The 22,132-nt window shown below is 45.8% G+C and overlaps 1 protein-coding gene across 1 annotated transcript in view; it reads right to left on the bottom strand.

The window, feature by feature from the left end:
• PRIMA1 (proline rich membrane anchor 1) overlaps window positions 1-17,994 on the bottom strand; it is a 46,167-nt gene extending 28,173 nt beyond the window's left edge. The window contains exons 1-3 of the mRNA XM_033140672.1: window positions 17,684-17,994; window positions 16,838-16,981; window positions 1,115-1,262 (exon numbers count right to left, since the gene is read on the bottom strand). Coding sequence (XP_032996563.1) covers window positions 1,115-1,262; window positions 16,838-16,930 — 241 coding nt within the window. The 5' untranslated portion in view covers window positions 16,931-16,981; window positions 17,684-17,994. The remainder of the gene's footprint in view (window positions 1-1,114; window positions 1,263-16,837; window positions 16,982-17,683) is intronic.
• Window positions 17,995-22,132: the final 4,138 nt, after the last annotated feature.

Here is a 22,132-nt window from a genome sequence, read left to right as displayed (position 1 = left end):
GGATCCTGGCCTACCTCAGCCCCTGTTTTGGGGTTTTCAGCCAGCTGCATATCCCACCAATGCCACTCCTGGTTGCCTATTTGCATGTGGAAGGGGGAGTGTGGCACTGGTGGAGTGACCCTTGCGACCAGGAGAGCTGAGTGGAAGAACACTTCTTCCAAATTCAACACACACAGACACCACAGAATCATAGAATTGCAGAGTTGGAAGGGACCCCGAGGGTCATCTAGTCCAACCCCCTGCAATGCAGGAATCTATGGGTGTGAGGGTGGAGTGGATTGATTGGTTAGGACTGTGACATTGTTTTGTAACCTGCCCTGGGACCATCCGGGGAAGGGCAGGCTGTAAAGATAAGCAAACAAAAGTGTGCAGTCTCACACACCCACACATCCATTTACACTTCCAAAGCTGCGTGCGGAGGTTGGCTTGTTAGGATGAATCTGGGGGGAAATATAAACCCATCGAAAGGCGGGATCATAAAATATTTAGTATATGCTAATGCAAATCAAAAGGCAACATAGGAAATGAACGACTCAGTGGCTCCAATGTTAACGAGCTGCTTTGAGAAAACAGCCACCTGGTTGAGAACAGAGGGAATTCGTCTGGCTCCTCTGAAGAAATTCCTGTTCCATGAGCCAAAACGCATCTCCCTCTTTTAGTCAGAACATGTTCCAATTCTCTAAATGGAAAAATGAAAGTGAGGCCACATCCCCCAATGCATTTAAAACAGTATCAGACTACTTTAAATGCTCCCCCCCCAAGAAACCAGGGAACTGAAGTTTGCTCAAGGATGCTGAGAGCCTGTTTTGAGACCTCTATTCCCCCCCTAGAGCTACAATCCCCAGAGTTCAGAGAATTCCCTCTTCTGAGGGAACTCGAGGAATCGTAGCTCTATGAGGGAGCAGAGTCTCCAAACAACTCCAAGCAGTCTTAACAAACTACAGGTCCCAAGATTATTTGAGGGAAAGCATGACTGTGAAAGTGGTACCACAACGCTTTAAAAGTATAGTGTGCAAGCAGCCCCACATTAGCTCTGGCCCACTCACTTTCCCACATGCACTTTGCCCAGGTGTGCCTTTCTGGACACAAATAGAAATAACCACATTCTACTTACATGGGACCCCAAGCAACCTGGGGGGCGGAGGAGGCGGTGGCGGTGGCGGTAGCGGAGGTGGTCTACATTGGCAGATCTGTTGGCAACTGTCTGTAACTTTCTCTGCTACCGGCTTGGCGCATGATTTCTGGGGTTCACCCTGAGTGATCTGAAAAGGGAAAAAACAGCAAAAAAAAAATCCTGACTGCTTGAATGTCTCCTGGGTTAAAGCATTCATACTGCAAGGATCCAAGGCTAGCAATTCACCCCTCATTTTTGCAGAGGGTGTTCATGGGCAATGCATGTGATACCATACTTCAAATTCCTACCCTGGCTTCCTGCTCCTTCTGGGGTCAGTACAACCACCTTGTCCTTATCTTTAAAGCATTCCAGAGCTGCTCTCATTTATTAGCTTGTCGGAGAATTTTTACTTAGCTCTTCAGCAAAAAAGGCGCGCCCCCCCCCCCCCAGCAATTTGCGAAGACAAGGAATAAAAATTCCTTGCCCTCAGGCACATGGCACAAAAGGGATATGTGGGGAGCAAATTCAGGTACCAGTTCTTACTTTCGGTGTTTGAATAATAGCCAGCTGTAACTGAAAGATTTCAAAGAAAGGAATAGCCAAAAGTTGTAGTACAGCTTGATGGAATAGCTGCTGTGAGGCAACAGATGAAGGAAGGTGAAGCCTGATGGAACTGGCTCTTCAGCAGAGCTGATGGTGACTGTCTCTGTTGAATCCCAGTTTGTTTGTGGCAATTGCATTCAATACAACTGTGGTGAAGCTGTAACACTAAGGGGTCTTTGAGGCTGGAATCCACTAGCCTGAAAGAGGGCACAATGGGTCAGTGCGCCATGATGTTAAACAGAAGGTTGGGGGTTTGAGCCTACTCAGAGACAGCTGTGGGCAGGATTCCCGCATTGCAGGAGGTTGGACTAGATGAGTCCCTTCCAATTCTATGAAAGTCATAAACTGTCCCATGATATTTTCCTACGGTTAATAAATGAACAAACCGCTCTTCTTCCCAGGCTGAGAGGAAAAATAGTGAAAACAGGTTATTTATTGGGACAGAGTGACTCTTGCAGCTGTTGTTAAAGCTGCAAAACAACGAAGCACAGGATGGAGCAATGGGAGAAATTTCTGGAACAACAATGGGGTATCAGCTCCGCCCAAGGCATGACGGATAACAGCAACAACCTAGGGAAATAAAGACATAACATCTTACAAGGACAGGAAGAAACACCACAGACAGAATAATTGCTACACACAGGAAGAACAAATAAATAAATAGTTTGAGTTCCTCACTCGCAGCTTTATAAATCATTTAATGTGTTAACATGAAAAGAAGTTATGAATATTGCAGTTGTTGTATAAGGGATGATTATGATGACCGGAATGTAATGGAAATTAATAAGATTTTGGAACGCAGAAATAAAGCAAATAGTTAATCCATCAAATCTAGCACACGGGGGGGGGCACTTTATCTAAATTATATAATTTGGTATTTAAACAATTGGTATTAATAATTGTATTATAAACTGGTATTGTTATAATGGCCTCCACTGCCACTCTCACTGAGGCAGTGAGAGATTTCACTTTCTTGGGTTCCATGATCACTGCAGATGGTGACAGCAGTCACGAAATTAGAAGACGCCTGCTTCTTGGGAGAAAAGCAATGACAAACCTAGACAGCATCTTAAAAAGCAAAGACATCACCTTGCCGACAAAGGTCCGTATAGTTAAAGCTATGGTTTTCCCAGTAGTAATATACGGAAGTGAGAGCTGGACCATAAAGAAGGCTGATCGCCGAAGAATTGATGCTTTTGAATTATGGTGCTGGAGGAGACTCTTGAGAGTCCCATTGACTGCAAGAAGATCAAACCTATCCATTCTCAAAGAAATCAGCCCTGAGTGCTCACTAGAAGGACAGATCCTGAAGTTGAGGCTCCAGCACTTTGGCCACCTCATGAGAAGAGAAGACTCCCTAGAAAAGACCCTGATGTTGGGAAAGATGGAGGGCACAAGGAGAAGGGGACGACAGAGGATGAGATGGTTGGACAGTGTTCTCGAAGCTACTAACATGAGTTTGGCCAAACTGCGAGAGGCAGTGAAGGATAGGCGTGCCTGGCGTGCTCTGGTCCATGGGGTCACGAAGAGTCGGACACGACTGAACGACTGAACAACAACAAATTGTTATAATGAGGCTATTATTGAATTGTAATTGAAAACTAATAAAAATATTATTATTATTATTATTATTATTATTATTATTATTATTATTATTTTAAATGAACATTTCCCCAAGAGATCTGTTTCAGCCTTGTCAGAAGAGGTCTTTAGAGATATTTGCTGTGATGCCCCTCTTCTAAACCAGCTCAATTCAACATTATTCTAGTTTCAAAAATACATATAATCGGTGCTTTTTTTCAGCCAGTGTGCGCCAACACCTCTCAGGTGGGCTCCATTGTGGGCCGGCGGGCCCTTCGCCCGCTTCTTGCTTTTACGTACTTCTCAGAAGATGAAAACAAACAATTCAAGTCTAAACGGAACACTTTGTTTAGATCCATGACTCCACCTAGCTCCTAGCCATTCCTAGTAGCCATGATTGGTCGAGCTATAGGGCGGGGCCAATTTGTATTTCCTTTTTCTTCAAACCATCTCCCATTCAGCCTCTACTGCTATACGCATGCACATTTGCCCGAGGGCCGTTCTGAGCTGTCCTAACCATCTGCCTGAACCTAAGGAAACGAAGGAGGCCAGGGCACATTTGTTTGACCTGCACCAGAACCAGGGGTGACCCCCAAACCAGCTTGGGAGAAAGTTTGCCGCACTTGTTCTCTTATCATGGCAATGGCGCCCACCTGAGAGGTGCCAGAACTCAGATCTGGCAAGTTCCAGCTGGAAAAAAAAAACATAGCTGTCAACTTTTCCCTTTTTTTAAAGGGAAATTCCCTTATTCCGAATAGGATTCCTCGCAAGAAAAGGGAAAAGTTGACAGCTATGAAAAAAAAAAATCCCTCCCTCCATGGCTGTTGTCAAACCAACATCCGTTCAAGGCTGCCTCAAGTCGCCTGGCAACTTACTGTAACAACTTCATGATGAGTTCCGGCACCTGTTTTTCTTGGAAAAAAGCACTCTAGACAATACAAATTTATAGAAGTTATGGATGCTTTTAGAATTGATATATTCTGTGTTTGGGGGGGACGGACGCGACAGTTGAATCGTTACTGGGTATGCATTGGCCTGATTCAAAGCAACTTACAGCAGATGTATCTAAACCCCACTGAAATCAGTCATGATTAATGGTGTGCAATAGTAATTTGCAGTGCAATGCTATTCTTCAAATACCCAGAAGTACATCTCATTGTGCTCAGTGAGACTTTCTCTAAGGTAATTGTAGATAGGACTGCAGGTTGCAAACCTGTATATGTTTACTATGGCGTAAGCCCCAAACCTATCCATTCTCAAGGAAATCGGCCCTGAGTGCTCACTGGAAGGACAGATCCTGAAGTTGAGGCTCCAGTACTTTGGCCACCTCATGAGAAGAGAAGACTCCCTGGAAAAGACCCTGATGTTGGGAAAGATGGAGGGCACAAGGAGAAGGGGACGACAGAGGATGAGATGGTTGGACAGTGTTCTCGAAGCTACTAACATGAGTTTGGCCAAATTGCGGGAGGCAGTGAAGGATAGGCGTGCCTGGCGTGCTCTGGTCCATGGGGTCACAAAGAGTCGGACACGACTGAACGACTGAACAACAACAAAGCCCCATTGAATTTGATGGGATGCACTTCGGAGGACTGCAGCTCAAGCCTCCTTAATTTCAATGGGCTTTGGGCATACCTATCACATTGGGGAATGTACCCAAGAACTCAGATAATTTATGTATATGCCTAGCTCTTTCCTTTCCAAGGCAGCACATTAGTATGTTATTTAATGCAAGTATGATATTAAGTGCAGTTCTCAACAGGAAATTATATTTTAAAACACACACAACTCAGACCCATCGCAGGAATATGTGAAGCATGGAATTAGCAGTGACCTCTCAAGTCATTTTAGTTGAACATTCATGTGATTATTATATAATGTTAATCCTTTGAAAAAGGAACCAAAATTTCTTCAACCTCCTTGCTAACAGCATCAAAATTGCATACACAGAATGTACACTCCTCTAAGTTTTTTTTTAAAAGACAGAAGGAAAGAAAGAATGAGTACAATGTAGTTCATCACATGCCCAGATGCAGAAATTTAAAGCTTTCTTTCTCTGATGCCTTGGAGATAGCTTTTTGTACCTCAAAGGCCCGAGGGTAAGAAATATACATATATATATATATATATATATATATATATATATATATATATATATATGCTTAGCTGAACTGCAAAGAATTTCCAAACAACACATGTAAACAAACTTTCGGTACTTTAAATAGCTTGTCACAGTCTATTACCATACATAGGAAAGACCAAATATATTCACAGAGAGTATGCCAACATTCCTCTTATGGTTAAAGAATAACAAATCCCTATTGTGTTAAAAAGCCTGGGAAAAGTTCTGAGGATTCTTTGCTGCCAACCTAGTAAATACTGTTGATCTCTCAACTACAATTAAAAGAACTGGAGCTGTTCTTTTGTTCCTTTGTTGGTTTTTAACCATAGTCTAGGGTCACATCTACTGCAGGTACTAACCATGGTTAACACAAAACCATGCCTGCACACAACTTGTGCCCCACCCACCACGTACTGTGGTCTGCCAGGTATTTGACAGCCCCTTGGGATGCGTAGTCTCAGAAAGGCAACAAAAACAAGAGATTTATAAGGGCTATGTTGAGTATAGGAAGAGAACATATACCGGGTCACAACACTGGTCCATTTAGCTCGTATTATTTACATTGACCGGTTATGCTGGCTGTTTAGCCGTAATAATAAACATTCACATTGACCGGCAGTGGCTCTCCAGGTTTTCAGAGAGCAGACATTCCCCACCCTACCTGAAGATGTCACAGACTGAATCCAGCACCTTCTGCATTTAAAGCAAATGCTCTCCTAATGATCTACAGCCCTTCTCCTACCATTGTCTATGGCGGCCAAGAACACATGGCTAGTGGTTGGTAAATCACAAGTTGCGTAGGCCTGAGTCGCTTTTAACGAAGGTTCGCAAACCTCCTTCAAACCCCCGCTTCAAATATTTCTTAAGTTGGGAGGACTGGTTAGCATCAGCCCTCTTTAGCATCTGTGCAGATGAGACGCTGTTAAAGGGAAGACGACAAAGAAGTGGAAATTCACACTGCAGTGAACTTGTGAGTGGTCAGTCTGTTTCTGACCCCTTTACCATCATGAGATTAGCAGACTTACATCTGCACAAGACCTATCTCATGTTCTCATAACAAGTGACCTCCCCAGGGCACAAGCCTGGACAGCTATAGCAGTTGTCATTTGACCCAAGTAATATCTACTCTGACTGGCAGCGGCACTCCAAGTTTTCAGGCAGACAACAGTCTTTCAGATCATTCTAATCTAGATGGAAGTCACCAGGTATTAACCTTGGACCTTCTGCCTGGAAACAATGTTTGCTGCTACTGATCCCCCTGACTTGAGCTTCCTTCTATAACTGCTGTTTAAACTGTGCAAATTGCTATGTTGCTGTAATGGACTTGTTTATTGCACATATTAATTGTGGCTGTTAATTTCCTGATGAAATTGCTTTATTGCATTTTAATTACATGTGGCTATATTCTTTATGCTCTGTTTTACACCTGCAAACCTCTTAGAAGGCATTTTTGCAAGTAAGTAGTAGAAGAGTATGCATTTGATATCCTGCTTTTCACTACCCGAAGGAGTCTCAAAGCAGCTAACATTCTCCTTTCCCTTCCTCCCCCACAACAAACACTCTGTGAGGTGAGTGGGGCTGAGAGACTTCAGAGAAGTGCGACTAGCCCAAGGTCACCCAACAGCTGCATGTGGAGGAGTGGAGACACAAACCCAGTTCCCCAGATTACGAGTCTACCACTCTTAACCACTACACCACACTGGCTCTAGTATATAAAATAATACATTATAATAGGGATGGGGAACCTCCAAGATGATGCTGTGGCCCTCCAAGATGATGCTGAACTTCAAATCCCTGTAATGAATCCAAATAAGAACTCTGGCCATGCTGTTTGGGCAGGGTTCAAAATTAGCAGGGCGCCAGGTGCATTTTGTGCCTATAGATTCTCCATTTGCGAGCAGCTCAAGAAGTCTGGGTGCCATTTTTTAGCTGATACACAAGGATTACTGAAATGTATGTGCTCTGCAGCCTCAAAGTATATGTTAAGGATAGACAATATACTAAGGAGTTTAACAAGGAGTAGAGTGATTTGAAAACTGAAATATGGCACCAACTTTTTTATTGTAAATAACCAAATTAAACATGTATTAACAATTTCTGGAAAAAATATATATTAACAATGTGTCACTTATGTGAATTGCATATGAGTTCATGCTTATCAAAACAGTAAGGCATGTCTAATAACTAGACATTCTATTTTGGTCCCCACAACCCAGATCCCAGAAACCATTTGGCTCCTAGCTTTTCTATCCCAGTTTCTAACACTGTGTCTGGGGCTGATGGGAGTCCAAAATCAACTGGAGGGCCACAGGTTCTCCATGCCTGATATATGCCCTTCCTCTATGTAAACAGCTGCTGCAGAAATGGTAGCAGAAGAAAGTGCAAAAACGTCTCTCTCACGGCATAATCTTCTTAGAAATGGGAGGACTGAGAAGAGAGATAATGTGTGGTACTTGGGGAAATGGCAGCAAACCAATCTTGAGGGAGAGGCTGGAACTGAGGGCAGATTCCCAAACCCCTTGTTTACATCCTCAATTGAGGTAGTCAACACAGTGTCCTGCAGATGTTCTTGCACTACAACTCCCATCACCCCTGACCATTGGCCATGGTGACTGGGGTTGATGGCAGTTGTAGCCCACAACATCTGGGTGGCATCATATTGGCTATCCCTGCCATTAACAAAGACTAAATCAAAACCTGTGCTCACTGGAAGGACAGATCCTGAAGCTGGGGCTCCAATACTCTGGCCACCTCATGAGAAGAGAAGACTCCCTGAAAAAGACTCTGATGTTGGGAAAGATTGAGGGCACAAGGCGAAGGGGACGACAGAGGACGAGATGGTTGAACAGTGTTATTGAAGCTAATAACATGAGTTTGACCAAACTGCGGGAGGGAGTGGAAGACAGGAGTGCCTGGCGTGCTCTGGTCCATGGTGTCACAAAGAGTCGGACACGACTAAATGACTAAATAACAACAACAAATGAAAGCCTACATTGGACCTTCATCATTTCCAAGGTTCTTCAAAATTCTGTACATATCACCTTAAAATGTGAAGAAGCCTCCTGTCGATATATTTTTTTTCAGCCATGAAAAAGACTCCACGTGGGCCCCTTTTAAACAAAACAGAACATGATATTACTAGAAAATGTGTGGAAGACTGCTCCTCTCACAAAGCGTGATGACTCATATGATGTGTAATTGCTCTTTTCTTTCCCTAATGCCTATACAAGCTGCCTCTAGGTTGGCAGATGAGAAGGCAGCAAAGCTATGCCCTGCAATGAAAGATTCTGCTATAAAGATAGACCTGCCACAATTTTTAACACTTCATGTTGCCTTTTAATGATCAACCAAACCGATCTCTGACTGGCTTTCATTCTAAAGGAGAGAGAGAGACTTCTTTTCCATAGTCATTCATAAGCTGTTATGCCTGGACTATGCTGCTAAGATATTACTGTCAGGCGTCTCAGTGATATTTCTGACAGAGGAAATGGCTAAACTGTTGTCCTTACTGGTCTGTCTGAGACAGAAACCCTTTGGCTTGAATCTACTTTGCATTTCATAATGTTTTGATGCAGGGGTATCCAATGTGCTGCTCTCTAGATGTTGTGAGCTACTACTCCCATCAGTCCTTGTCCATGGGACAATGGGAGTTGCAGTCCACAACATTTTGATATTATCACACAAGGTCACCACATTAGCTACCCGTTTTAATGTCTCCAGCTGCCAACAGTGTGGATTTTGACAGTCTATGAGTTTTATCTAAGCAAATCATACTTTCGTAGACGCACTGAAATAACTGGACTCAAGCTGACTGAGTTCAATGGGTCTACACAGAGCACAGCGTACTTGGATACAACTCTGTTGCTATTTAAACGTCTGTGTTAACATGCTTTCTGAGGTGGGTAGGAACTCTCCAAAAACATCCTATTATATACAACGAAGCTTGAAGCATGTCTATTAAAATAACCAGAAAATTGTATCGGCTGTAGTCACAGAGGAGTTGGGAAGTTAAGAGGAGGCAGAGTACTCCTGAAAGTTCATTTGCAGTGGAATTTGAATTCATCACTGTTTCAATCTGGTGCTGAATACAAGGTCATGCTACTTTCTGGAGGAATAGTTTCCTCTTGAGAGCTCCAAATTTCAGCAGGGCTAGACAAACAAGCTGGCTCACTAGAAGGCCGTTTTCTATATTCCTTTGTCACTTCTCTGAACTGCTTCCCACCAACAGCACCTCTGTTGCTAACCCTCTGGAGCCAATAGACTAACTTTAATATTCCAGTTTTAATTGTGTTCCATAATAGTAATGGAACTCGGGCTCATTATTTTTTTTAAAGAAGTGAAGCCAGTCCAGGCAGATGAAATTGATAAGGTTCTGGAGTTTCAGATTAGCTCAGTCAAAAGCACTGTGAAGTCTCAAACACTGTAGCACTGCGTTTAACTCATTTTTTTTCCTTTTTCTCCCCAAAATTGCTATCTTTCAGCCAAGCTACATAATATGACACCCTGTTTCAGTACATCCACAATTACGGTAAGTACTTTAACAGCTCATCTAAATTTACTGCAGCATTTGAATCACTATTATGATAAGCAATTATTTTAGTAGAGTTGTTGTTGTTTCAGATGTACAGTGGTACCTCGGGTTAAGAACTTAATTCGTTCCGGAGGTCCGTTCTTAACCTGAAACTGTTTTTAACCTGAAGCACCACTTTAGCTAATGGGGCCTCCCACTGCCACTGCACTGCCAGAGCTTGATTTCTGTTCTTATCCTGAAGCAAAGTTCTTAACCTGAAGCGTTATTTCTGGATTAGCGGAGTATGTAACCTGAAGCGTATGTAACCCGAGGTACCACTGTACTTAAAAAAAACAAAAACCCACATTGGAACCAGAAGTGAAGCTTCAGTATCTCAGACCACCAAGGCTTCATTTGCACTGACAAAAGACAGGACAAATAATTCCCCAAAAAAGTAAAAATAAAATAGAAAATTAGCTGTCTGCATGAGCCAGTGATTGCAAATAACTGCAAAGATGTCATACTTCCATGAATACAGCAGGATTCTGATTCTCTTGCCTCAGTGCTAAGCTGTGCTGCTTAAACTAACCTGGAACTTCGAGAAGACCCTTTTAAAATCCTAGCATTGTAGCCAACTGGAAGTATATGCCAGCTGCTTAATCTCTTTTTCTATCTGCACATGAGAGTAGATGTGACGTTAAAAATGTATTTGCATTTCATCTTCATTTTTGAAAGAAAGGAAGAGCATATAGCAGCTGCCTCACTCTTGAACGATAATCATTTCACTGAAGCTGCTATTTGCCACCCATGGGAGATTCCCACCCAATACTTCAATTTCAAAGAAAATATTTTTGTCACGGGAGGAACAGGTTAAACCCATCCTCCCTCTCTGCTGCTCCTGGTTATCCAGAATGCTTCCATTCACCTTGTTCAGATCAAAAGTAGGAACCCCTCACACGTTCCAGTTGAGCCAATGTGCAGTCGTCAGGTTAAAGCTGACCACGAATCTGCTTTTATTAGCTGCCCTCACAGCAACCCTGTGAGGTAGGCTACGCTAGGCTGTTGCCCCCCTCGTGGTGTGGCGCCCTGTGTGCCCTGCCCCCTCCGCCCCCCTCCAGCTAAGCCTCTGGCAATGGCCCAACAAAGTCTCCCAAGATGTTTTATAGCTGAACAGGGATTTACATACCCCTCTCCCCAGTCCTGGTCCAACATGCTAACTCATACACCATCTCACATTGTTGTTTTTAACCATGTCAATACACAATAATCTTGACCGGAAACAATGGCATCCTCGTGACATCATGACATTGGTGTTACATCCCAGTAGGAGCATGATGTCATTTTGAAAAGTCACTTACTGCCTCCCTGGGAATGCTGGTGGTCTCTCTCTCTCTCTCTCTCTCTCTCTCTCTCTCTCAGATTTGTGACTTCTGTGGAAGAATATAGTAATTTAAGGCTTCCTTTGCTGTTTGCCAAAACTGATTATTTTGGTTGATGGATGACATGGGAGACTGTATCTATGGGAGACAGGTCTGAGGTTTCTAGATTTGGAAGAAGGTTCCTGTGTTTCCAATAGCTGCTTAGAAAGGAGAGGTTTGAGCTGACCTTTCTGTTTTGCTACAAAACTGGAAGAGGAGAAGCAGAACATGCTGAAACGATTTCTTCTGTGAAACTGTTAAAAGCACAAGACCCCACATCCCCTCTACTGTGCCACGCTGAATCTGGCAATTTCGTGTGGCACCGATTATACCTAAGGGTCTTTCGCCACAGGAATGTTGGAAGAGCCGGGACAGATAAGAGGAAGAAGCACTGCTTCAAGCAGCGCAGAGTTAAACTATGGAACTCACTCCCACCAGAGGCAGCGAGGGCTTGCAAAGAGGATGAGACAAATTCATGGAGGGAAGGGCTACGGCCACTAGCCGTAATGGCTCTGCTCTGTCTCCACAGTTGGAGGCCTAAATGCTTCTGAAAAGCAATTGCTGGAAACTGCAGGAGGGGAGAGGGCTCTCGTGTTCGAATCCTGCTTGCAGGTTTCCCACAGGCATTTGATTGGCCACTATGAGAACAGGATGCTGGAGTAGATGAGCTACCGGCCTGATCCTGCAAGCTCTTCTCGTGTTCTTATCACCCCACGGAAACGGTACTATTGCTGAAATTCTAAAGAAAGTTGCTACATTTAACCAAATTGCTTCTGGTTTGGTTCCCCCCCCCCTGTATGCGTCTAATGTGGAATGAAACAGATTCACGCTGATAAAAATGCTAGCATAATCTATGGATAAAGCAAAATCATTTTCCCCTGGTAAAACTAGAAAGGGAAGCCCAGGCTTTATAAGGACCCTCTGCAGCACGACCCTTGTATACTTACAAACCTAACTGAATGTATTAGTGATTTGTATATACATCACCTATGAAGCTTCCATAAGGGGTGCTTTTGTAAGTCATGGCGACTGACTGATTGATTGGAGGGTGTCTGTTTCAAAAAAAAAAAAAAGCAGCTCCTTTCACATAATTACATTCGCCTTCAAAGCATGCATGGTTTCAATTACACAAGCTTGTTTAGCCACCCTGATTTTACAGCGTGGCAGGCGGCAGCAGCAGCGGCAGCAGCACAAGATCCTTGTTTTGCAATTGGACGGCTGACAGATCTTAAGACGAGAGACAAAAAGTTAAGTCATGCAACACCCACAGCAAAATGCGGAATCTGCCAAGTTTAGAACAGAGGGAAAGGACAGCATTTCCTTTGTACTTACAGTACTGAGGTTATCAGTTACTCCCTCAAGATCTGAGTTACAAGCAATGCGTTAACTCACAAAAGGTAGCATGTCAAAGGGGGGTGGGGAGAGACACATAACTTGGTGCTAGAGAATCCGCTGTGCATGTAGAAAGTCTCAGATTCAATGCCCGACATCTCCAGGGCTGAGAAAGCCTCCCGAAACCTGGTCAGTGTAGACAATACTAGCTAGGTGCACCGATCATCCAACTCAGTATAAGACAGCTTCCTATGTCCCTTGGCTTCAGTGCTCACAATCCTGCTTACTTAGGTTGCATATATCACAGTGGCTGAAAGAACTCAACTGTATAAATTGCACCCTGTCCTATCACTTCTGGATCTATGCATCTTGCATCGCTGGTCACCACACATATCCACCGAGGTCAACCTACATGGTAAACCAGAGGACCAGAAAAGCTGATTCAGCCTGCACTCAGTGGATTCCGAGTTCACAGCCACATCACAGATGCCTTGCCAAACTGCTAATGAAATTAGGCTATTTGGAGAGGCCTAGTTTTGCACACATTGCCACCTACAGTCATTAGACTTTGAAAACCCTCTTCCCTGTCAGCACATTCAGGAAGACTCAGATCCTGCTCTGAATTAGCAAGCTGAATTCTACGGGCACCAAATTCAATGGCGTTGTTCACTTAAACGCATTGGGGAAGGATGAAGCCCTTTAGCACACAAACAAAAATAGACTGTTCTCAGTAGGGCAGCTATGGTTGCTGTGGTTCAAATTCTATTTAGGAGACCCAGCAAGGGAGACAATGGCAAAGGTGGTTAATTTTTGGGCAGCGGGGTTAGGGGAGGTGAATAATAAATACTTTTCTGTGTGGAAATGTGAAGTGCATGAAGGGATTATGAAAAACACACAAATGCTCATAAACACGAAACACTCATAAACGCTCATCCTATACCACTGTTGATGTAGGAATTTAAGCTTTCTCCCAAACATGGCGAGCCTGCCTTTTTTATGCCTCTGAGGCCTAAAATGTTGTCACTGTACTAGGAACAGATGTATACTTGAGTAAAAAAATAAATACAATGTTTGGGAAGAGCACCATTACTATTGCTATTAATTAACCCATCCTTCACCTCAAGGTCTCAGTTGAAACACAATATTGAAAACAGTTTTAAACAACCTAAAACTACAGAGATAAGGAGGATCCTTAAATATACATCTCAAGTGTACACAGGCTATGACAGAGACGTGCATCTTCAGCATTCACTGAAAGTGTGCAAGTCAACTATTTGTTGTTTCGGTTTCAGATATGAGACTCTGCAGACAGCCTTCAGATGACACCCCACCCCTAAATCACACAAGCCCCTTTATCCAAGTTAAACACCAAATTCATTTTCAGTGAAGCGCAGTGAGCAAAGAGAGAGCAGAGTCAGAGTCAGACTTTTGATGCAGTGCTTTGAATCTCTAAACTGTGCCCTCTGTTTGATCAAAATAATCTTCTTAGACCTGCCTGAACTGCACAAAGCAGTTCATGGATCACCTAATCTGATAGTCTGCTACATTTAAGATTTTCCAGATTTAAACCACTCTCAAGAAAACATTGCCGCTGCAACTCCATCACTTCCCTGGCAGTCTTTCTTCACAACACAAGTATTAGGAAACATTTCTTAACAGCCACCCAAGATCTGATTTGCGTTACCTTGTTTGAATATAACATTGCACTGCTCTGCAAATAGCTGAAGTCTAACAACAGCCTCGTATTGTGTGATCCTTTGAATGTTTTCCACCTCATGAGAAGAGAAGACTCCCTAGAAAATGTTGATGTTGGGAAAGATGGAGGGCACAAGGAGAAGGGGATGTTGGGAAAGATGGAGGGCACAAGGAGAAGGGGACGACAGAGGACGAGATGGTTGGACAGTGTTCTCGAAGCGACTGGCATGAGTTTGGCCAAACTGCGGGAGGCAGTGGAGGATAGGGGTGCCTGGCGTGCTCTGGTCCATGGGGTCACGAAGAGTCGGACACGACTGAACAACAACAACATCATGAATGTTTACTTCAAATGAAGTCCAATTCAATTCAGCTTGACAAAGGCAGGTGTGAACAGGGCTGTAGAGTAACAAAAATTTGAAGGTACAAGGAAACTCCTTCCCCCAGCCTCACAACCTGGTAGGCAGCAAGTCTAAGCATACTTAATTGAAAGTGTCACTGAAATTCATGGCACTTACTCGGAAGTAAACATGCCCTGGCTGCCAATCATCTCTTCCCTAAACTGAAAGCATCCAGTGCCCTCAGCCTAAATGATATTTCCAAAACACTTTTTACGTCTTCCAGGTGTTTAAAGAAGTGTTTTACAAGGCAGTTGTAACCCTACTGAAGATATATTTAAAATCGCGTCAAGTTAAGGAGCCTGAAGAGTTGCTAATCTGGACTGCAGTAGAAAAAGCAAAATGAAAACACGTAGAATCTCAGGCCCAAATTGTCTGTGACCGCAGCAGGCAGGTGTATTTAAACTCAGGTCTTCTCAACCCAAGTGTAAAGCGGCAGGTGGGGGTGCAATTTAAAGGAGGAAGGGGTAAGAGACCAGAACCGTCCTCCAGCCTATGTTTCCTCTTGCAGACTATTCCCCAATCAACATCCTCTGGGCAGTTTCACTTCCAACATCAGAGCCTGATAATCTTGGTAAGATTGTGGGACCAAGCCAGGGGGAAATTAGGGGTGGGCAGGAGAAGATTCAGCACCCTACCCTCCAGATAATCCCTTTGGCCCTTTCAGTCTGACCATTGATCTCTCTCCCCCTATTCCATTTTGCAAGTGAATGGAGCAGAGCTGCAAGGAAAGAACGGGTCTGCTGCTTGAGCCTCAGAGACTAGCTTGCTTATTTACGCCGCCGTAGAAGTTGGGACCCAACCATCTACTTTACCGGACAAATGAGGTACACAGCAACCAGAGAGAGATACTTCTACACATAGATTTAAGACACATTGGAAAATTAAATGGAATGAACAAGAGGAGCCAGCAACAAAATGCTGCAGTATGGAATCCTCCCCTAGTCCGAATTCCAGCTGCTCCATTCCATGCCATGCTTCCCCTCAGTTTTCTATTCCTTCCCCCTTTCCCCATCAGTCAGTTGGGATTCCATGTCTTCACTGAGCTTTTTTTGGGGGGGGGGGGATACCGCCCTTAATTCTTTTCATGAAGTTTTTTCTATATATTTTTTTAACTGCTGCAAATGCTGACCTTCTGTCAAGCCAGCTGAAAACAGGTGGCACATGGGTGGTGCCATTTTGGCTACATTAGTAGCGCTCACTTCCCGTACATCAGAACTAGCGTGCATGAAAACCGGGAACCGAAGATTGTGGCCATTCATAACCTTGAACCACATCCACTAATCAACAAGCACCTCGGGTCCTTTATTTCCTGTGCTCAGAGAAACACCAAACACCCTGAACAGGAGCGTTGATCATACACAGAAACGCGCTCTCCCTCTCTTTTTCACCACTGTCACACATAGAACTTCCAAAGAGGTAGCTATATTAGCCTGTGGCAGCAAAAAACAAAAAACAGCAACAGAGCTCACGGCACCTTAAAGAAACTAATGGGTTTTTTATGGGATAAGCCCACTTCATCAAATGCATGGCTTGCTATCCTGAACAGGTACAGAATCCTGTACATATGTCTGCATGTTTGTATCCTGTACGTAGGTACAGAGGAGTGAACAGCAGGTTCAAGGGCCAGCAAAATGCAAAAAGTATACCCTGTATCAATTCTTTGCAAAGCTTAAGAATTGCTAAGGGTGTGCTCACAACACAAATCATTCTGTTATTGCTAAAATCACGTCGTAGCTGCTTCTGACACGACAGCTATTTGCTGCTGCTCCCTCTCTCCCTCCCTCAGTCCTGTGTACGGCAAACAGCTCAAATCTAACTACAATCGTACCAGCTTTACTTTGGGACACCTGGGCCAGGTATTCACATCTCAAAGAGAAGTACAGTACTTTGCTACAGCAGTAACCCTAGCAATAAAGTACTTCATTTTTGTACTTAACCCTTCCGCCGCCCACAAACGTCAAGTGCAATAAGGACAGTTCAGAAGTACTTTGCTGCAGAAGTTTGTGCACTTTGAAGAGCACAGGTGTGGGCTACCTGGGCAAGAAAGGAGGGAGTTCCTGACATTACCTGAATGAAGCCCCAGATGGGATGGAGGGTCCAGTGCAGTAGCAGGGAAGACCAGCAGCACTGAAGGAGCAGAAAAACTTCTCTGACGAGCATCACTCCTGCGGGGAAGCGGGGATGTCTCCTCCTCGCAGCAACCTGTGTTACCTTGGAGAGAAGAAGAAGAGAGTTTGGGCAGCTGTAGTGCCTCGTCACATCCCATTTCCAGTGCAAACAGCTGGCTCCCATTCTCTCCCCAGCAATGGCAAAACCCAGATTGGATTTGGTTAGGAGAGGGAGATGAGGGCTGGGGAGTCTCTCTCTCCCCCCAGAAAAGCCCCGGAGAGAAATAAAAAAGGAGGACAGGAAGAGCACCCACAAGCAGAAATCAATCAGAGCACCCCTTATTCCACTTCACAGGGTGGTTGTGATGAGAAAGCAGGAAAGGGGGCAGCTTTTGCATGCGGCTTCTGAGCTGGGATGTGGGCTAAACCTAAAACAGTTGGAGTGGGCTCTTTTTTCTGTGGGTAAGTCTAACAACACCACCAGCCCTGCTGCAAAACGAAACTTCCTATTAGCCGTGAGCAACCCCCCACCGCCATGATTCAAGCACACCCACCAAACACTAATAGGATCCCAGAGTTTCCCCACCCCGGAGATAGGGGGCGAGGGACCCCCCCCCCGCGCGCGCCTGAAAGCAGGGAAGTGCGAGGCAGCTGATGCTGCAGCCTCCGAGCGACGGCGGCCGCGCGCTTTTCAGAGCAGACGGAACCCAGTTTACTGCCGCCGCTGCAGCAAGCAGCGCCCGCTCCAATTTGGGTCGCTTTCACCAAAGACCCAGAAGCAACAAGGATCTCGCCTTTCTCTTACCCTTGGGGACGGAAGGGGCCACGTCTGCAGAGAAAGGGGCCGTCGCTGGCGCTCCCTTTTACATGCTGGAGTTGAGCTGATGCGGGCAGGGCTCGGGGTGCTTTTGCCCAGGAAAAAAAAGTTTGCGAGGAAAGCGGCTTGCTCCAACGCGGCCGAGGCTCCTGGAGTTCCCTCCTAGCGCCCAGGGAGCCCGCTCGCCGGAGGAACCGGAGCGGGGAAACTCCTTTCCGGAGGAGGGATGAGGGATCCCCTACGACCCAACGCGTGCCAGTGCGAAGCGGAGCCTCCCATGTATCCCGGGATCGGAAGAGCAGTGGCGGCAGCGGCGGCGGCGGCGGGGTGGGGGAAGTACGGAGGGCGGGGCGGGGCGGAGGGGGGTGATCGGGGAAGGAGGGGATGAACGAAGCTGGATCACAAGGGGGAGAGAAGCGGAGCGAGGCTTGTTGTGGTAAAGGAGCACAAAACGGATCGGCTGGTTCCTTCTGCAGAGCGGGCCCTTGCTCCCCCAATTTTTTTTGGGGGGGGTCGTTGCCTTCCAAGTCCCGGCTCCTCTTTCCTCAAAGAGGACCAAAAGGACCACCACGCCAAGAAAAGAAAAAAAGTCCCAGGGAGGGTTGCTAATTGAGGGCGGGGGAGTCAACTCCTCCCTTCCCCCCGCCCCTCCCGCTTGGAGCTGCGAATCTCTCCCCCGCGCCGCCCAAAAAGCGGGTCGAAGTGCTCCCAAGGCGCGCGAAGCTTCCCTCCTCTCCCGCTGCAAGTAGTCCAGATTCTTTGGCTCCCTGTCTCTCGGGGTTTGTTTGTTTTTTGCCCAGCGCGCCGCCGGAGTAGCGGATCCTCAGCTGTCCATCAACCCTGCAGAGCCTGGAAGCGGCGGGAGGAGGGAGGAGGGGAGGAGAATGAACGGGGAGGGGGGGGGAATAAGGACTCCCGGGATAGGGAGGGGAGGGGAGGGCACGGCGGGATAGGAGCAGCAGCAGCAGCATGCGAAAGGAGGGAGGGGGAGCCGGAGTGTGGGAAGAGCCTGGGCGCAGCGAAGCCGGATGGAGGCTCCCCGGCTCGCCTTCGAATTGAATCCTGCCTGGTGCCGCCGCTTCTGCAGTGATTTTTCATGCCCATCTAGAGAGGGTTATTGGCACTTGCCTCGAGGTTGTGGTTAGGTGTGTTGTTGTTGTTGTCGTCCCCCCCCCCGCCGGTTCTTTTTCTTTTTCTCCTCCTTCTCCTCTCTCTCCGCCTCCCCCTGCCCCGCAAAGCAGCTCGGATGGGAAGCGAAAGCCTCTTCCCAGTCCGACTCCGACTCCGACGCTGCCAGTTCGCGCTGGCTGGAGTGGCGGGGTCTAAGGGGCTGCCCAGGACCGCACTCTGCAAGCGGCCAGCTGGCTGCGCTTCGCAAGCAGCACAGCTGCCTTTGTACCACCGCCGGACACGCCATGTCCACATCGATTGGGAGAGCCTAGTGTTGTCGGTTCTGACCGGCAGCAGCAATCAATCCGGGCTCGTTCTAATCAGATCGAGGGCCAGGGCCGTGGCTCGCTCATCTGCTTTGCGTGCCAGAGGGCCCAAGTTCATTCCCTGGCTTCTCCAGGTAGGTCTTGGCAAGAGGTCCCTGTCTGAAATCTGGGAGAGGTGCTGCCAGTCAGTGGAGGCAATATTGAGCTAGATGGACTGATGGCCTGACTGAATGTGGGAGTGGGTTCCTGTGGTGCTCCTGTCCTGTTTGGGGTTTCCCATAAGCATGGGAACAGGGGAAGCTGCCTTATATGGAGTCAGACCATTGATCTAAATAGCTCCGTGTTGTAGAGGGTGCCTGGTAGCTCTTCTCCAGGATTGTACACAAGGGTCTTTTCCAGCGCCACCTGGTGATAGTGCCAAGGACTGCACCCGAGACCACAGCTTTGACTGTTCAGTTGACTGGAATCTGGTTGGCCATTGTGGGGAGAAGGATGTTGCACTAGGAAGACCTCTGAGGGAATCCAGAAGAGCTCTTCAGAGGATGCATACAGTATATATATGCCGGGGAATCAAACCTGGGATGTTGTGTTCCCCAGGTTGAAATGATGGATGGGGAGTAAAAATAAGCCAGCTCTTATTGTCATCCATCATTTTATCTGTCACTAGTCCAAAATCCATCTAATCCAGAATTCTGTTTTCAACAGTGACTAGCCAGTGGCCTATGGATACTCATGAGCTTCTAATACACAGAGGTATACTGTCCTTGTCCATGGAAGTTCCATATAACTATTATAGTTGTAAGATTTATCCTCCGTGGAATTGTTTAATCCATTTCCACTCCACCTGCTGTGATTGGCATGACTTTGAGAAGAGTGTGTGTGTGTGTGTGTGTGTGTGTGTGTTTAAAGTGGATCTTCCTGGCAAGGATTTCTCGCTTCATTTAACAAGAGCAACGACAAAATGCCCCAACGGCACCTTAAATTATTTTGCTGGAGTGAAGAAAGCTTACGGTAACTGGGGGTAGCTTTTTGGGTGGAACTGCGTTGGTGTCCCAAATAACCCCCTGATCTTGGAAGCCTTTAATTCTTAGTCTGTATGGGATATCCAAAAAAGTAGTTCCATTGTCTCAAGGATCTCCATCTGTGCCTCTTCCCTCTCCATGCACCCCTGTACCCTCCCCAGATCTGATCCAGAGGGTTGGGAGGGGGGGGGAAACCCAGGACAAAAATAGTGGGAACCACTCAGGGAGGGGAGATGAAGAGGCAATTCTGTCGTGTGACCCGAAAGTCTTTGTGCTAATGGAACTGCCTCCTCATGCCTTTGGCACTAGGTTCCAGTTTGTGGTTCTCAGTGTACTAGTAAACAAAAAAAAAGTAGATCCCTCAAGCCTGATGTCTCCTCATCCACATGTTAAAAGACATTTTTTGGGGGGTTCATCAAGTCTCAGAACCAGGTGTGTGCAGGACAGAGACAGGTTCCAGTAGGATAGGACTACGGTTCTCAGAGTGGTTCTCTCTCCCCAGGGATCTGTGGGAATTGTAGCTATGTGAGGGGAATGGGGTCACCTAACAACTCATATCCTCCTTAACAAACCACAACTCCCAGGATTCATTGGGGGAGGCCATGCCTCTTTAAAGTGATATAACACTGCTTTAAATGTTTAGTGCAGATGGGGCCTATGTTAGCGGAACTTGACGTTCCACTGATTCCAATGGGAACTAAAACAAGACATGAGCAGCATGCCCCATCGATTTCAATGGGACCCACGTTTGACGTACTTAGCTTGGATTAAACCCAATATAAAAATAAGAGCCCCACACACGTTACATTATGCTTATATGTTCATGGCATTTATATCCTATCTCTTTCTTCCAAGGAGCTCAATGTGGCATACATTGTTTTCCCCGTCTTCATTTAATCTCCACAACAACCCTGTGTGGTTGGTTAGGCTGACTGGCAGTGAGCTCCGAGTGGGGATTTGAACCCTGGGTCTCCCAGGTCCTATTCTGACACTCTAACCACTACTCCACACTGGTGTAGCATACTCCACATGAGCACTTGATTGATGCTATCTGATACTTTGGACATGCTTGCCAAAGAAGATGGCGTTTATTGGTGTTCACCAAGTGATCCCCTTCCTTCAGCCTTCTCCTTCCTGCCTCCCAATACCCCTGTTCATTTATCTGAGTTCTGAAAAAGACACTTTGTGACATTTATTTGCTTAATCATGAAAACATTGGGAGCATTTAACTGATCTTTGCAGGGAAGCGAATCACAGCCTTTTGTTGCTGAAGTGCTGCCACAGCCTTGCCTCGTTATGAACACAGAAGCCGAGCAAATGTAGAAAAAGGAAAACAAGCTGAGTTTTTAGCTGGCCTGTTAATGAGCAAATTGTAGGGAAGCCTTCCTTGTGTGAATGGAGGCTGCGACTGCAAGTTAAATTTATCTCACGTTACAGATTGCTAGCAAACAGCTTGCAGTTGCAGTTTTCATGTCACTCTCTGCTCACGTTAAACATGTCATGTTTTGGCAGATCCTGTTTATGCCTCCTTGAAAATAAGTCCAAATGAGTTCAGTGGGACTTGTTCCACCTGATGGGCATAGGATCCAAACTTCAACCATATAGTCTCAATCAGATCCAGTTTTGGATTGAGGGTGTGTGTGTGTGTGTGTGTGTGTGTGTGTGTGTGTAGAATGGCTGGGGTTACTGTTGCTATGAAAGTGTAAATACCTTGGTGCTGCACACCCAGGAGCTTAAGGTGTTTAGGAATGAGATCAAAGACTTGGGGCCTAATGCACCATATTGAAAAGTGGAATTTGGGATTATCAGATTTAATTTGTCTGGCACAGACGCTGCTGAGTTAGGGAACCAACTGCTTCATAAATCCAATGCCAGAGAAATATGACAGGTAAAGGCTTTGAAAAATGGACTTGGCTTTCCATTTCATCCTGGTTTCACAGGCACAAAACAGAGAAGATGTAAAGAATAATTCCTTTCAG

This window comes from Lacerta agilis, chromosome 1 (genome assembly GCF_009819535.1).
Source record: "Lacerta agilis isolate rLacAgi1 chromosome 1, rLacAgi1.pri, whole genome shotgun sequence".
NCBI classification, from domain to species: Eukaryota; Metazoa; Chordata; class Lepidosauria; order Squamata; family Lacertidae; genus Lacerta; species Lacerta agilis.
The sequence above is the reverse complement of the archived record's forward strand: the minus strand, read 5'-3'. Positions and strand labels throughout refer to the sequence as shown.